The 16,468-nt window shown below is 46.8% G+C and overlaps 2 protein-coding genes across 2 annotated transcripts; both read right to left on the reverse strand.

Moving 5' to 3' along the window:
* Positions 1-11,657: 11,657 nt before the first annotated feature.
* Positions 11,658-14,152, reverse strand: LOC112084363. The gene is made up of 3 exons (XM_024153483.1): positions 13,934-14,152; positions 13,170-13,517; positions 11,658-13,073 (listed from the first exon to the last, which is right to left on the reverse strand). The coding sequence occupies exons 1-3, from the start codon at positions 14,150-14,152 to the stop codon at positions 11,658-11,660; spliced, it is 1,983 nt and encodes a 660-aa protein (XP_024009251.1).
* A 192-nt stretch (positions 14,153-14,344) lies between these two features.
* Positions 14,345-16,156, reverse strand: LOC112084364. The gene is made up of 2 exons (XM_024153484.1): positions 16,004-16,156; positions 14,345-15,847 (listed from the first exon to the last, which is right to left on the reverse strand). Exons 1-2 carry the CDS (start codon positions 16,154-16,156, stop codon positions 14,345-14,347), a joined length of 1,656 nt encoding a protein of 551 aa, XP_024009252.1.
* Positions 16,157-16,468: the final 312 nt, after the last annotated feature.

A 16,468-nucleotide genomic window follows, 5' to 3' on the forward strand; every position in this document is an offset into this window, starting at 1 on the left:
CATTCGTCCCTTAGACTCTCTCTCTTAATAAAAGGTTGTTTCCATTTTCAAAAAAAAAAAATCCGAAAAAGAAAAGGAAAATAAGAAAGGAAAGGAAATAAAAAAAAAACCTTAGAGAGTCTAGGAGAATCGAGTTTTATACTTGAGACAAGCTTGATTTTAATTATATGGAGTTTTGGAGATCATCTTTCTGATTCTTGGAAAAGATCTAAGTCTGGGGGAACAGCTGTTTTTCAACAAAGGAGGAAGGATTATGCAACAACATTTGGCAAAAAGATGTGACTGAAAATTGCAGACATAACAGGTCCATGCTCTCTTGCGGTTTTGTATAATATCTTGCATCCTCCAGATTCTTCAGGTAACCCGAAACACTTAAACTCCACCACTTAAACAGCCCTTAATGCCAAACGCCGTCTGATAACATCTCATTTTGACCACTTTTCACCATTGATTTCAAATGCTTTTTCAAATGTTTTACTTTGTTTTAGGAAATTTTATTATGATTTCCATGTATTTATAGTTTCAAGGCTCTTTTCAGGAAACTTAGGAAATATGATGGCAAAATGGAAGAAATCCACATTTTTAGCTCAGAGTCAAACCATCAGAAGTTCAGCCTCAAATGAAGTCTGTCTCACTGTCCGATCCAGCTCAAATTTGGAGACAATCAAGAGGAGACAACCAGCTTTCCATATCACTTTATATCACAAAGATCTAACGGTGCAATCAAAAGATACATGGAGAACAAGTTGACCCAGTTCCAAGTCCCGGAAGACTCTCACCCGCGGGAAACACATGTTTTACCTGCCTTGGAAGACTCTCACCCCTGGTGGACCTTAGGACGAGCCACAAGGCCCAAAATCAAAGCCCACTTCGCCATATCTCTTCAGAGAAGCCCTAAATGAGAGCTGGAAGATTTTAGGACATATAAATACATTGTTTAGCAGTCCTAAACGGGTGTGTGCTCTTGTAATGAGATTTTGAGCCACCAAACTCTGTTTTTCTAGGGTTAGGCGATGGAGATGGGGATTCTTCCCCAGATCCATTGTTCTTCCTCTTGTTTATCTTATTAACTTTTCTGTTTCATTCTTCTATGTCTTTTATCATTCATTGCATCATGTAGATTAGTCCCAGAGAGTCAAGTTGTTTGAAGATATCGACAAGCATATATATCGATTAGGATTTCTATTGTTCTTAGCCATATTCTGGCTCTCATCTCTTCTAAGTTGTTCGTAAAGCATGATAGTACATTCATGACCTATTCTATGAGCCTAGGATCGATCAGAGCCACAAGAGTGCTGTATCAGATCATCCATACCTAGCTTCAGAAGAACATAGTCGCTATAGGAGTCGAGAGCTACCTATAGAGAAGATGTCAGCAGACAAATTCAATGTCCAATGCATGATCTTAAGTTTAGCATGAGAGCGAGAGTTAATTGCTGGATCTAAGAGATTTGTTGATTAAGGTGACGACAGTTGGTTAATCATACATATGTCTATTCTAGTTCAATGCAGATCCCCAGAAACAGATGAAGATAAATCACCCGGAAGCTAATTGGAAATGCCATCATACATCAGTTAGAGTAACCCGGAGAAGTCTAAATCGCCACCTATGAGTTTAAGAGTTTAGTTTGAGTCGATATGCTTTAGATGTTCTTTTAACAATTCATCTTGCATTGCATTTCTTGTGAATACTAGATTAGGTTTAGTTTAGGATCTTAACCAAAAACCCCAAAACTTTTATTGGTTTATGAATTTTCTTACTTCCCAGTTTGTTGTTTCTCGCAGATTAGACATCCTCCCTGTGGATCGGTACCCTAAGTCCTACAACGTACATATGTGCACTTGCAGACACTAGGGTTTTATAAATATAAAACTTCTGGAGGACCGCCGGGGTTGTAAAAAAAAACAACCCTAAGCCCGCAAGCCCATCAAGTTTTTGGCACTGTTGCCGGGGAGGCATGAAGCCGCTGGAGGTCTAAACCTGGGAGGTTGAAGCCGCAGACGACTATATAAATGTCGAGTTTATGCCAAAGCCACATGGGAAGTAAACCAAATTCATAAACACCCTAACTTTTTTATTTTTCTGCTTATTCTCTCTTCTGTTTGCCCTAGTTTCAGAAACCTTTGAAGCATGGATCATCCAAGAAGAAACTCTAATACTGAGCGAGGTCCTGCGACCTGTGTGAAGCTCCCTGCGCATATGAATCACCATCCAGGCGTGATTTTGATCATCATCTTTGGAACCCTAATCTGAAACACCACCATGGAGACTCGCAACCTCCACACCACCGAGATGAGCCTATTCGCCACACCTGGTGAACCGTCGACCCTCTCATCCTCTTCCTCTTCAGATTCTGCCCCAAAATGCTGAAGCTGATCGATTTAGGCTCCAACTGAATCGATTAGGACATATGCTGAATCAATACCTTGATTTTCATGTTGTTACGGAAGCTACCCTGTACAAGAGGATCGATGACCTCACTCACCATGTGAGATCGCTGGAAGATCTGCACTCTCAAGACATTGCTGCCCTAAAGAGGAAGATAGATGCTTTCGAGGAAGAGCAGCCAAGACAGAAGTATGATATCCTTCAAGGATCCATCGATGCCAAAGCTGCTAAGCTAGAGATCAAGGAGGCCAATGAAATCTCTTCATGGTACAGAGGAAAGACAGATGGTGAACTTTAAGAGATTGAATTTCGCCTTAGCAAGCTTGAGCACAAGAGCATGGAAACTAGTTCTGACATCAAGCATCTCTCTAAGTGCCAAGGAGACACAAACCTTGTTGTGAGGAAGATCTTTGAGAATCATAAGAAGGATTCTCTTGTTCATGGTCAGCAAAAAGAAGGAGCATCAACCAATTCTGATGCAAGGGATCTCACAATGGACACCCAGAATAACCCTACAGACATCCTGGAAGAGCAAGAAGGAAAAGCAGCTGAGCAACCTCCGGAATTTCCCACCGCGGCCGCAAGGACTTCAGCCACGGCCAGGCCCATCCTCACCACGGCCGCGAGAGCTTCACCCGAAGCCGGACCTTTCTCCACCGCGGATGCGACTTCTCCACCCGTGGGGAACCCCATCTCACTCCCAGTCTGCATCACCAAGACCCTGAGGAACCAGAAGAGCATGACTCTTACATCCCATGCATGAAGATCACAGAAGAAGAACCAAATGTCATAGATGTGAAGGATGAATCACCTAAGAGATTGAAATGCCATACATAGATTCAATCATCAAGTTCGATGCTGCCAAGTTCTATTGTGATTCTTACTCTGCACCAGACCATCCACAGGAAAGACCAGTTCGAACTCTGCACAAAGTTCAAGACAAAGGTCAATTTCTTATCTCTTGTGACATTAGAGGTGAAAGATTCCTCATATTCTTTGTGATTTTGGAGCTTGCATTAACATGATGTCCAAGGCAACTGCTTTGAGACTTGGCATTAAGCACATCTCAAGTACCAGGACAAAGATTAGCTTAGCAGATGATTCAAGTGCAACACCAAGAGGGATAGTCTGAGACATTCCTCTAAGGATTGGAGATTGCATTGCACATGTCGATCTATACATAGTGAAGACCAAAGATGACTCTTATCCAGTTATTCTTGGATGGCCTTTCTTAGCAACTGCTGGAGCCATCATGGATTGGCCCGATAGGCGAGTTTTCTTTGCCAATATCTACAAGGACATATTCTATGAAGCTACACCACTTAAGAGCAAGAGAGAAGAGCATATAGCCCAGGCATTTGAACCAGAAGAACTCTGGAGTGATGAAGAACCTGCAAGACAGAACAGAAGGATTTCGAAAAGGACTTGTCTTAGGACAAGATCCTATTTGAACTAAGTCTTTTTCTTTGCAAAGTCTAGCTAAGGATTATAAACCAAAGCGCTTGATGGGAGGCAACCCATTTTAGGTACTTATTTGTTTTTGTTTAGCTTTCTTTTTCTATTATAGTTTTGTTTCTTTTATTTTAGACAGGCCTTAGTATGCAATATAAAAAAAAAAAGAGAGAGAAGAAAAGGAGCTGACCGCGGCCAAAGGAGGTGTGTGAGCCAAAACTCGGACAACCAAGAATTTGTTAAGGAAAACTTAAGGGATCAGAAACTTCTAGGGTTTATCGCAAGAACAGTAAGATCGAAAGAATGTTTTTATTGCTGCGAAAGTGTTTAGTCTTTATTGCTTAGGATTGTGAAAAGTTACAGAATAAATTGTGTAAATCTCCTATTTATACTAACTAAATCTCCTATTTATACTAACTCCTTAAACCGCCTAGCCGAGAATCTCGGAAGAGATTTTAGGAATATTTCCTTATCACTTCGTGCGGCCACCGCCTCAAGGTATCGCCTAGGGTTTTCATGGGCTTTCTCCCTTCGAGACTTCGGTTCGGCCCATCTTGGAAGTATTGGCTCGGCCCACTTGCGACAAATAACGGCTCGCCCAATCGCAACAGTTAACGGCTCGGTCCTCTCTCCTTCTCCCACGGCTCGGCCCATCTTCACTTATGTATGGCTCGGCCCATTTGACTATCTGTCACGTAGCTCGGTCCCCTCAATTCTCCCTCACAGCTCGGCCCAAGCTACACCCAAAGTCATGGGATGGCTCGTCCCAACTCTTCTTTCTTTCATGGATTCAGCCTACTTTCGCACTTCTTCGATATAGCTCGGCTCTCCCGAACACTTAGTCGCTATGAAGATGGTTTTGTCCACTTGGGGTGAAACCGACCCCAACAGTTAGCCCCCCAGCTCGTTAATTTCGGAGACGAGAGTGACGAGGTTCTTCATTCCTGGCCATGGGATAAACCATCGAGTCAAGCCATCGCGAAACAACCCCAGGTGAGGCGTTATGGGAACAAAAGTGTTGAGCGTTTCCTGAAGATGCCGAGGCGTTTTCAAAGGGTGCCGAGCCGACGTGACGTTTTTTTTTCAATAACACCGAGTCGTGGTTTATGGCAACGACGAGGCGATTATGCTCGATAACGCCGAGCTGCTTTGGCAAAGGATAGTGGCGAGCCGTTTCTGGCAAGGTTGTGCGAAGGAAAGTACCAAGCCGTCTTGTTAGTGACGAGGCGTTTTTCGAAAAGATGCCGAGCCGTGATTCAAGTTAACGATGAGGCGTTTATGCTGATGATGCTGAGCCGTGATTCAAGTTAACGACGAGGCGTTTTAAAAGAAAATTACCGAGCCGTTTCATGTTAACGATGAGATGTTCTTATGAAATCGTCGAGCCGTATCGACAAAGCACGGCTCGGTGCATGCAGTTTGAGACGTTCTCAGATAACCATAGCTGTGTTGCGGGCTCGGTTTACCTGGACAGAGTGACTGTTAGTTCTTTCCAAGACATCTTGAGTGTTGGCATACATAACGGACGCGCCGAAGAGTTATGCTTTCGCCGCGGACTTCACGCGCCCCCTTTTTGAACACTTTTGCATCATCCCGAGGTCCATGCGGATTTCACGCGCTTCGGTTATCCTATAAATAGGTGAGCTCCTTCATTCCTCCTCATAATCTTCAGATCCACTCGTTTTCACTAAAAAGGTAGCTCTCCCTTCTCTCTTCTTTCTCTCTCTAGTTTATTTATTTTCCGGCTAGGGTTCCGAGGTCTCCGCCGCCTCAGATGTTTTCCCGACGAAAGTTGGCCGCGTAGCATTGTTTTTTCCGTACCAGCTGTAAATCATGTCGAACCATTCCAATGATTCATTAGATTCACTCTTCAACTACGAGCCGAGCCGTGTAGACGCCGAGGTGATAGGTGTAACAGGATCCTCCGAGGCGTCTATCTCGCCAAGCCCTTCCAATCGTGCATCCGAAAGTGGTGAGGCGTCGAATCTTTCAAGTCCCTCAGGCGCTCGCTCTCCAGATGACGAGCCGTCGGTTTTGACGAGCCGCCCTCAGGGTCCCGCTCTCGACGAAGATGTTAATCATGCCGCAGTGAAAGCCGAGGAGGAAGCGTTTCCCTTTGATCTGCTCGAGGTGAAACGTGAATTAGAACGTCTCATGGCGTCCCGAGGCGCTTCTTCATCTGGGTGAGGGAAACGAGTGAAAAGACAAAAACCTGACCCGCCCGTGTCTACGCTCTCTCCTCCCCTGACTCACTCGAGGCGTTGAGATGTCGCTTCGGGATATCCGAGGCGGTAGAATTCGTCCTTCCAGAGAAAAATGACTGAGCCGACAAACCTCCTAAGAATCACTTCACTCTGTACGAGGCGTTCTTTGAGCTTTGTTTTCTCTGGTTCCCGATCCCCGGAGTTATCCTTGAATACCTCTGGAAACATGGGATCTCAATCGGGCAGATCATGCCGAGGGGTCTGCGGCACATGATCGGTATTCTGGTTCGAAGTTTTGAATGCGGGCTCGACATCAAACTGAATCACCTGCTGAACTTGTTAGAGATCAGAAAAGCTCCGAAGGGAGACAGATTTTACATCTCCAACAAGTCCAACCGCCGGATCATAGGTGGTTTTCCAAGCAAGGATCAGTTTTGGACTGAGCGCTTCTTCTATGTCTTGGTGAACGAGGCGTCTGTCGGCGAGGATTACTTTCAAAAAACCAAGACCGCTTGGGGACCACTTGGTAGCCGATCCGAAGCTTTGCCTCGGCTCGGAACCGTTATCGTATAATCTTCCCTTACTGAAAATTTTTTTGTGTTGTTTTTGCAGTTTGGAGCATTCTTCCCCCAATTCCCGACGACCTCTTTGTTGTCCGAGATTCTCTTGCGGCTCGGAGAGTTAATTGGAGGAAGCACTTTACGTTCGAGAGAGTGGAAAGAGCACGAGCCCGTCTTGCCGAAGTTCCTGTTAGCTCTTCGTCTTCAAATTCCTCGCTAGACACAAGGGAGAAAATGGTGATCATTACTCTTAGAGATAAGAAAATGCGCGAAGAAGAGGAAGCTGCGAGACGAGCCGCTGACTTCGGTTGTACAGAAGCATGATTCTGGCCAAAAACGTTCGGCTGCTGATAAGGGGAAGGGCGTTGCTATCCAAAAGGACGAGCCGTCCAAGAAGAAGCGCAAGCAGGCTCCCGGTGATCCCGCTGCGCGCAAACTGGTCGTCGACAACCCTGACGCCTCGGCAATAATGTTCGCACGTGTTAACAATGCGAACACGCGTCTTCCTCCTCCCGAGAAGCTGAGGAGACCGAGGTCGTATGGCGCGATGGCACAGCGCGGTACCAAGGTATGTTCTGTTTGCTCTCCTTATTTTATCGAATCCTCACTAAGTGTTTTAACGCGCATTATTCTTTGCAGTTTGTAGCGGCCATCAACGAGCTAATGGATGAATACGAGGCGGACCTGTCTAAGGTCGAGCGTCGCTTGGACAAGGCTCGGAACGAGACCGTGGCGGCGAAGGGGAAGCTGGACGAGGCGATAACCAGGGTGTCGAGGCTGGAAGAGGAGAAGATAGTTCTTCGTGCCGATGTCGACAAGGTTTATGCCTCGGTCATTCGCCTCGAGGAGGCTAGGAGAGCCAGAAGCGCCAAGGTGGCGTTGCTCAAAGTCGTATCGAGGCCAAAGATGCCTTGTTTAACGCCAAGGTCAAGCGTGCGAAAAAAGGAAGCGAGGCGAGAGCTGACGGCTAAGTTTCAGGAGCGCCTCGCCAAGGTGGAGGAAGGTTTAGCCAAGCTCGAGAAGGCCAAAACCGACGAGAACGAGCTGGGGCAAATCAAGGGCAACCTTGCGATGATTGCCGATCTGAAGAAACCAGACGCCCCAACGCTCGATGATGAGAAGGCGAAGCTAAAGAGCTGGGAGAGCGAGTACGCCGACGACGAGGCGTATGAGCGCATTGCCTCCGAGATCCGAGGTGAGGTAGTCTTCTCGCCTGTATCGCCGGATTCTGTAGACACCAGCCTTGGTAACGAGCCGCTCGAAGAGACAGCAGCCAACTTGGGCGTTGTAGATCCGACCGGATCGAATGCGGGTATGCCGGCCCTCTCAAACCTCCTTGCCGAGCGTGAAACGCAGTCCGCGGCTTGATCCTCAACGCTTTCCCCTATCTTTCGTCTCATATGTTTTTGTACTTAAGATTCGGATGACTTTATCTGTTTCTCGAACTTCTTGTGTAACCGATGCCTGGATGGCTTTATCCACCTGACTGTTGATTTTGCTTTCGGTTATATTTATCTTTTCCTTAGTCGTTTTTGGATTTGATGTGTTTATCCTTGACGACCTGTGAAATTTTTACGAAAACTATTTGTTTGGAAAGAATTGTCGTTGATTGGCTTGTCGAGCTGTGTCGAGAATGGTCTCGACTGCTTTCCTGGCCGAACCGTTTACGATAGATCGATATAAGATCGGGCTAAGGATTCTGTTTAAGTCTAGATCCCGAGCTGGGAGTTGATTCGTGGAGCGTTGATGTGTGCTGGTGAGTGAGGGTTGTCAAGTTTTACCCTAAATGAAATCAATAGCCGCAAGTGCACAGCTGATCGATTGTAGTACTTAGGGATCGAATCCACAGGGAAGGAGGATCTTTTCCTGCAAAAGCCTTTGAAAGAAATATAAAGTAAGGAAGTCTAGAACCAAACGGTTTTGTGGGGGTTTTGGTGGTGTGTTTAAAATGTAAAAACGAAATCTTAAAAGAGAATACGGGAATTAAATGTCCTAATAACTTAACTTAACGGAAATGAATAAAAATGAGAAAACGGATATTCTAATTGCTTAAATGAAAATCTACTAAAAAGGAAAGACAATATTGAACTAAAGCTTGAAATAAAAACGGTGTAAATCAATAGGAAAGAAGGCGTTGGGGTTCAGGGAAGTTTTCTCAGGGGTACGAACGATTCAAAACATTGCTAGAGAATAAATTTGATAAGATCTTAGCTTAAAATTTTCGAACTGGAGTCATGGACGTATGAATACGCCACTGTCGTGATCATAGACAACTATCTCTCTCAACCCTGACCAGTAGGTTTCCACTCTGGCCGTGGAAGAGAAGAGATGCATTATGTTTAAGACTCGTCAGCATTCACAAATCGCCCATAGGTAGGTTTCCACTCCTATGTTTGTTTTGCTCTCCCAAACTAGATCTGATACCTGATGAACACTTTCGTGTCACCAAGCATCTGGATCAGATTGTAGTTCATGACGCTACTCTCATGCAGTAAAAACGAATTCAGAAGAAAAAGTTCTAAGATTCGGCTCAAAAGCTCATGGAATCCTCATCGAACATATAAATCCCCATCGAAAATCCATTAATCCCAACAATAAAACTACTCAGACATAATGAACGGAATCAAAAACATAGTATTAATAAGTAGAATAGAAACCGAAATTGAAAAAAAAAGAACAAGGGTTCAAGAGAACAAATCTCTCTCTCCCTAAAAGCTAAAGCAAAAACAATAAAAGTATGAAGTAAAAATTCGGTGGTCTATGATGTATCATCGATTAGGGTTCCTAAAACATGTATTTATAGTGCTCTGGACGTCACTTAGGGTTTCTCCAAATGAGGGAATCATTGTGGGCTTCAGAAATGGGCTTTTGGGCTCGGAGTTGGCTTGCCGCGGTCGGGAGTGCTGTGACCGCGGAGAATGAGTGGTTTGCCGTGGTCGGGATGCTTCTGACCACGGGAAATGGCCTGTTGGCCGCGGGTGGAGTTGCTTGCCGGCTGGTTTACGAGACATCTTGCTCTTCGCGTATCTTTTGATTGAACCGTTGGATTGCCAAGCTGTAAAGTGTGCTGGAAAGCTGATACTTCCATCTTTAAGGTCTCCAAATTTGAGCTGGATCAGACGGTGAGAAGGCCTTCAATTAGGGGTGAACTTCTGACGGTTTGACTCTGAGCTGAAATCTGGTTTTCTATCCATTTTGTTAAGCTTTTCCCTAAGTTACCTGAAAAGAGTCTTGGAACTACAAATACTAGAAAAACGTGATAAAAGTACTTAAAAGCAATTAAAAACATAGAAAAAGTATTTCAAAACGATTCATAAAAGTGGTCAAAATACGGTGTTATCAAGCGTCTCCATTTTAGGTGACGCCAAGGCATGTTTAGCAATAATATCGAGGCAACTTTCATTGGAAATGCCGAGCCGTGTTTGACGACGAGGCGTTTTCATTATATGATGCCGAGCCGTGTATAAAGACGAGGCGTTTTGTTCTTTATTGACCAAAGATGACTTCGGGACTTTCATTGAGATTTATACTTTCTATCACTGAGAGAGGTGGGCTGTTTTAGAAATTTCTACGAAAGAGTCTCCGACTAGTGCCGAAGTATTTTTCTAGTAAGTTATGTGTTTTCAAGTAAGTTATTATTCTCTTTGAGAGGTTAATCGTTCGTGAGGAAAATTCGGGCGTTGCAGCTAAAGTATTCAGCTTGAGTTTGTATTTTCCTGCCGAGGCGTTCGCTCAGAGTTTCTCATTGACGAGGCGAAAGTTCAAGAGGATATAGTGTTCTCTTTGGAATATGATTATAGACCGGCGTTCCCGAGAGGTTGTATTTTGCCGGGTTTTAAGAGTTTACTTTGGTTTTAGAGAAAGCGATGTAGTCTCGACTTATAATTTCGTGTGCGATAGTGAACTGTGGCGACCGATAGGATGTAACTTGCACCCTCGTCCTAGGAAAGGTGGTGAAAGTCCGTTTAGAGAACTTTGTATTTGTTGTCCCGTTGTGGCCAGCAACGAGACGAGGCATTTGGAGACTTAGTTTGCCGAAGTGAATACAAGGACAAGTAAAAGTCCGAGGCGATCAAGTGATAATATCTCGCCGAGGTGATGAACGAATTAAGAATCCAAGGTGAACACGAAATAAGTAGCTGATTTAAAACGAATGAGAAACTAGCCGAAGCGAAAATGAACGAACTAGAATTCTGAGGTGAACATGAAATAAGTAGATGATTTAAAACGAACTGAAAATTGGCCGAAGTGGCAATGTTCCTAGAGACGGTAGACGAGCTAGAATTGTAGAGTTAAATGAAGGTATGTGTATACGTACCCACCCCCCCCCCCTTTTTAGGAGGGAGACAGCTGAACCAGTTCGAGGACGGGCTGCCTACGTACCCTTTGCAGCTACCAAGCCGTCCCGTAGTTCATGTTGACCGTGTTGTAGCTTTAGTGATAATACTTCTTAAGGTGCATTGCATTCCACGATCTTGGAATTACTTCGTCAGCTACCGTCGCGAGTTCGTAGACTCCTGGGCGAACTACTTTTGTAGACCTTCCCAATTTGCTCCGAGCTTTCCTGCATTCTTCTCGGCAGTGTTTTGGAAAACTTTTCGAAGGACGAGCTCTCCTTCTTTAAATCTTCGACTGCGGACATTTTTGTTGTAGTATGTCGCCGTTGCTTGTTGGTAGTTCTGAATTCGGATTAGAGCCTGGTCGCGCCTTTCGTTGACCAAATCGATTTCGTCCATCATCATTAAGTGATTCAAGCCTTCTTGTCCCGGCAGAAGTCTTTGTCGAATACCTGGGATTACGCATTCTGCTCCATAAACTAGAGCGAATGGAGTTTCACCGGTGGCTCGCGTGAGTTGTCCGATGCGACCAAAGGACTCCTTCGAGCTCATCTGCCCATCGTCCTTTCTTGGCGCCGAGCCTCTTTTTCAGACCATTTAGGATCGTCTTGTTGGCTGCTTCGGCTTGTTCGTTCCCCTGAGGATATCTTGGCGTGGATTTGCTCAAACGGATTTTCCATTTCTCGCAGAAAGCTTCGAAACGCGTTGAGATGAACTAGGATCCGTTATCGGTGACTATCTCGTAGGGGACCCTGTTTCTGCAGATGATATTTTTCCAGACGAAGTGTTTGACTTGAGCATCCTTTATGCTCGCGTAAGAATCGGCCTCGACCCACTTGGAAAAATAATCCGTGAGGACGAGCAGAAAACGCTTTTGCTTTGATCGATGTAGAGGTCCGACAATATCCATTGACCATCTCATGAAAGGATAAGACGACGAGATTGATGACAGCAGCTCGGTAGGTTGGTGAATAGTTGGCGCATGCCGTTGACACTTCTCGCACTTCGCCGTAAACTTCTCGTTGTCCTTGACCATCGTAGGCCAGAAGTAACCGTGCCGTTTTATCTTGATCGCGAGCGACCTTCCGCTTGAATGGTTTTCGCACGCGCCGCTATGCACTTCGTGCATGATCTTTCTGGCCTCCGGTCCTTTGACGCATGTCATGAGTGGTCCTGAAAATCTCCATTTAAACACCTCGCCGTCGACGAGGACATACCGCGCGGCCTGAGCTTTCAATTTGCGAGCTTCCCATTTATCGATTGGTACTTCTCCATCGGCGATATACACTCGGATGGCTCCGAGCCATTCTTTGTCGCAGCCGTACTCCAGCTTGGTTGGCGAGGCGTCTTCATCCATAGCGACTGCTTCGTCGTTTTCTGGTTCCTGCTCAGGAGGATTTATCAGCCGAACTCCTTCTACCTCTTCGATGCTAGGACGTTCGATGAATTCGACTGGAATTGTCCGTCGGAGATCCGGGTCTGAAGTCGAAGCAAGTGCTGCCAAGGCGTCGGCCGAGGTGTTTTCACCTCGGGGTATTCGTGTGAGCTCGAACTCGTCGAACTTTTGCACCAACTCTCGGACCACCTTGAGGTAAGCTCCCATCCGTCTGTCCTTCGCCTCGTATTCTCTGTTGAATCGACATGCTACGAGCTGTGAATCGCAAAATGTTCTTATCCTTCGAACTCCGATTCCCTGCGCTAGTTGTATGTCGGTGATCAGTGCTTCGTATTCTGCTTCGTTGTTTGAGGCGTAGAAGTTCAGGCGAAAAGACTGCTCCAATATTTCTCCGGTGGGAGAGGTGAGATTGATTCCTATTCCCGAGCCGTGTTTAGACGACGAGCCGTCGACGTGCAGCGTCCATGCTTCGTCTAGGGTTGGCTCGTTCGTCACTTCGGCTGAAAGTTCGATGAGAAAATCTGCGAGCACCTGTGACTTTGCAGACGACCTATTCCGATACTCGATGTCGTACTCGCTCAACTCTATGGCCCACTTGGCGAGCCGACCGGATTGGCTCGGGCTGTGTAAGATCGAGCGCAGCAGAAGTGTGGCGAGCACAACAATCGAATATGATTGAAAATACGGACGCAGCTTGCGAGCCGAGACTACGACGGCTAGGGCGACTTTCTCAATCTGGGGGTAGTGGGTCTCGGCGTCAGTCAGTATCTGGCTAACTTAGAAAATGGGTTTTTGCTCGGACCATTCTTCTCTGATAAGCACCCCACTCACGGCTGTAGCAGATACGGCGATGTAGAGGAAGAAAGGCTCTCCTTCAACTGGTTTTGCCAAGATCGGCGGGCTCGCCAGATAACTCTTCAATTCGTGGGAAGCTGCTTCGCATCGCTCGTCCCACTCGAATTTCTTATTTCCCCGAAGGGTGTCGTAGAAAGACAGGCACTTGTCGGTGGAACGGGAAATAAACCTGTTTAGCGCTGCGACCCTTCCTGTAAGCCTTTGCACTTCTCGCTTCGTCCTTGGAGAGGGCATCTCGATCAATGCTTTGATCTGCTTGGGATTCGCTTCAATGCCTCGGTGAGTTACCAGATAGCCGAGAAACTCTCCGAGGTGACCGCGAACCTACACTTCGCCGGGTTTAGCTTCATGTTGTGTTTGTTCAACTGCTCGAAGCATTCGCGTAGATGCGTGATATGGTCTTTCTCTTCGAGTGATTTGACTAACATATCATCGATGTATACCTCCATGATTTTTCCGAGCTGAGCTGCGAACATTTTATTGACGAGCCGTTGATATGTTGCTCCTGCATTCTTGAGCCCGAACGGCATGACTTTGTAGCAGTATATCCCGCGATCAGTTATGAATGCCGTTTTTTCCCGATCATCGGGATGCATCAGGATTTGGTTGTATCCGGAGAACGCGTCCATAAATGTTAACAACCTATTTCCCGCAGTGGCTTCGACGAGCCGGTCGATGTGCGGCAGGGGGAAACTGTCTTTTGGGCACGCCTTGTTGAGATCAGTGAAATCTACACAGACCCGCCACTTGCCGTTCTTCTTCTTCACAACCACTAGATTCGCGAGCCAGTCTGGATATTTGGCCTCAGGGATTAATCCTACTTTGATCAATCTCTCCACTTCGTCGTTAACTGCTTTAGCTCGTTCGGGTCCGAGCTTCCTTCTTTTCTGCTTGATTGGTTTGAAGGTAGGGTCCACGTTCAGCTCGTGACAGGCCACGTCGATGCTTATGCCTGACATATCTTCTGCTGTCCAGGCAAAAGTGTTGATGTTCTCTTTGAGGAGAGAAAGAAGTTTTCTTCTCAGAGGTTCTTCTAGTTTTCCTCCGATTTCGACGCATCGTTCTGGACGCGCTTCGTCTATGCACACCGAGTCCACTGCATCACATACCGGCTAGTCGCACGTTTCGCGCCTCTCCGTGATCTGTAATTGCTATAAGAGTTTCGAGAGCTCGTTCGCAGGCTCTCGATCCGTCTTCATCTTTTTGCGATCTATGTCTGCTCGTGCGTCGGTGACGGGATTCCTCAGCTTGTGCTCCGCTAAGCAGCACATTCGCGACTCCTTCTGATTTCCCCAGATCGTTTTGATGCCTGCTGGAGTCGGGAATTCGAGGCAGAGATGATAGGTGGAAGGGACCGCCCTCATCCCGTTGATCCATGGAGTTCCCATAATCACATTGTAGATTGCTGGATGATCGGTGACGCAGAATTGGACGATCTTAGTGACTCCGCCAGCTACCACAGGGAGCCTAATTGTTTTCATGGTCATCGTTGTTTCTCCTGAAAATCCGGTTAGGGGTTTGGGGATTGCCGTCACCTCGGAGAGATCGATTCCCATCCTTCTGAGCGTTTCCCTGAAAATGACGTTTATCGAGCTCCTAGTAACGATGAGCACCCTCGCTACATCGTGATCCCTGATCGTCAATTCGATCACCAGTGGATCGTTGTGTGGTCTATCGATTCCTGTCGTTTCCTCCTCGGCAAAGGAGATTACTGTATTCAGGAGATCGGTCGGTTCTGTCCAACTTTCCTTCGCTTCGGCTTGGCGCTGGTAAGCTTTGATGGAGGACACCGTGTCTTGGTAATATTGAGATCCACCCATGATCATGTTGATCCTTTGCCTCGGCTCAGGTCGCTCTTCGGGTTCGCCTCTCCTGTCGCGCTTGGAGTTATCGCCTCGTCGGGGAGGATTTGCGGGTTCTGCCGCGCAAGACGGATTGGCTCCTTCTTTTGGTTCATTAAGGACGAGGTCTTTGAGGTTAACCGCATTCTGGAGCTCTCCCGCTGCCATCTTAGCTGAGAGTTTTGCTCCTAGGGTTTGGCATTGTGCCGTTGAATGCCCGTAGGTCTGATGATACTCGCAGAATGCCTTTTCGTCGTAGTTGGTGGATTTTCTTACCCAGGTGTTGTTGTGCGGCTCTCCTCTTCCGAGTCCAGTGCCTACTTGGTAGTTGTGGGCACCTCCGCTTCTAGGTTCGTCCGAGCTCTGCGTTGTTGCATTGTTTGATGGATTGCCTTTCTTCGAAGGGCGCGTCAAAATCGAGCTTCGAATTGCTGCTTTCGTTGCTTCGTACTGTTCGTCCAGATTCTTCATCTCTTCCTCGTTTACGACGAAGTCTGATGACCGATGCAAGGCATCTTGTGGTGTGTTGAGTGCCATTTCCCGTCGGAATTCGGATTTGTACCATAAAGACCATTTTAGAGCTTCGAGTGCAGCCTTGTCGCTTATTCCTTCTATTTTGGATACGACCGCCTTGAACCCTGCCATGTAATCCCGAAGCGGTTCATTCGGTCCTTGGGATAGCGTCCACATGTCGGCATCAGAAGTTCCTCTGTCCTTAAACATTGAGTATTGTTTAAGGAACAAGGCGAAGAGCTCTTGGAAACAGCCGATTGAATTGCGCTCCTGCCTTGAAAACCACTCGAGCGCGGCCCCCTTGAGATGTTCCACGAAGAGTAAACAATATCCAGCATCTACTTCCCGCTCTGTCAGTTTGGTGGCGTTCTTCGTGAAAGCTCATCCCATTGCTATCCGAAACGTTGTGATGTGCGCTTTCGGATCGGTCGTTCCTTCGTAAAATGGGATTCTCACCTTCTCCAGCTCGGGAATCCTAGCCTCCGTGATTCTCGCCGTGAATGGTGTTCTTTGGGTTTCTTCAAGCATCTGATCGATCTCGGGCGCATCACTCGTCGCGTTATGCACTTGAGACTTCATGGCGCGTATCTCGGCGACTGTCCGAGCCATTGGGCTCGCAGCTTTTTAATTTCGAGGGTTTGTGCGTGAGTCATTCCCTTCAATTAGGGGAGTCGCTCCCGCTCTTCTCTCCTCGGCTCGTCTTCGCGTTCCGCCTGCTCGATCCATTAGAGGTTTTCTTCTTCCTCAGTCGGGTTGTCGCCGCGAGCCTGGTCGGTGATTTCGTCAGTCCGGACGCCGTTTAGTGCCGAGGTGAGCTCTTCTTGGCTTATTCGCCGAGCCGAGCCGTTTTGTTGCGAGTTTGTGGTTCCATCGTTCTGTTGGGCATCCAGGTCGATTGCGTCATTCTCCTCTTCGCCGGCT

This window comes from Eutrema salsugineum, unplaced genomic scaffold, assembly GCF_000478725.1.
Source record: "Eutrema salsugineum unplaced genomic scaffold, Eutsalg1_0 scaffold_4, whole genome shotgun sequence".
NCBI lineage: Eukaryota > Viridiplantae > Streptophyta > Magnoliopsida > Brassicales > Brassicaceae > Eutrema > Eutrema salsugineum.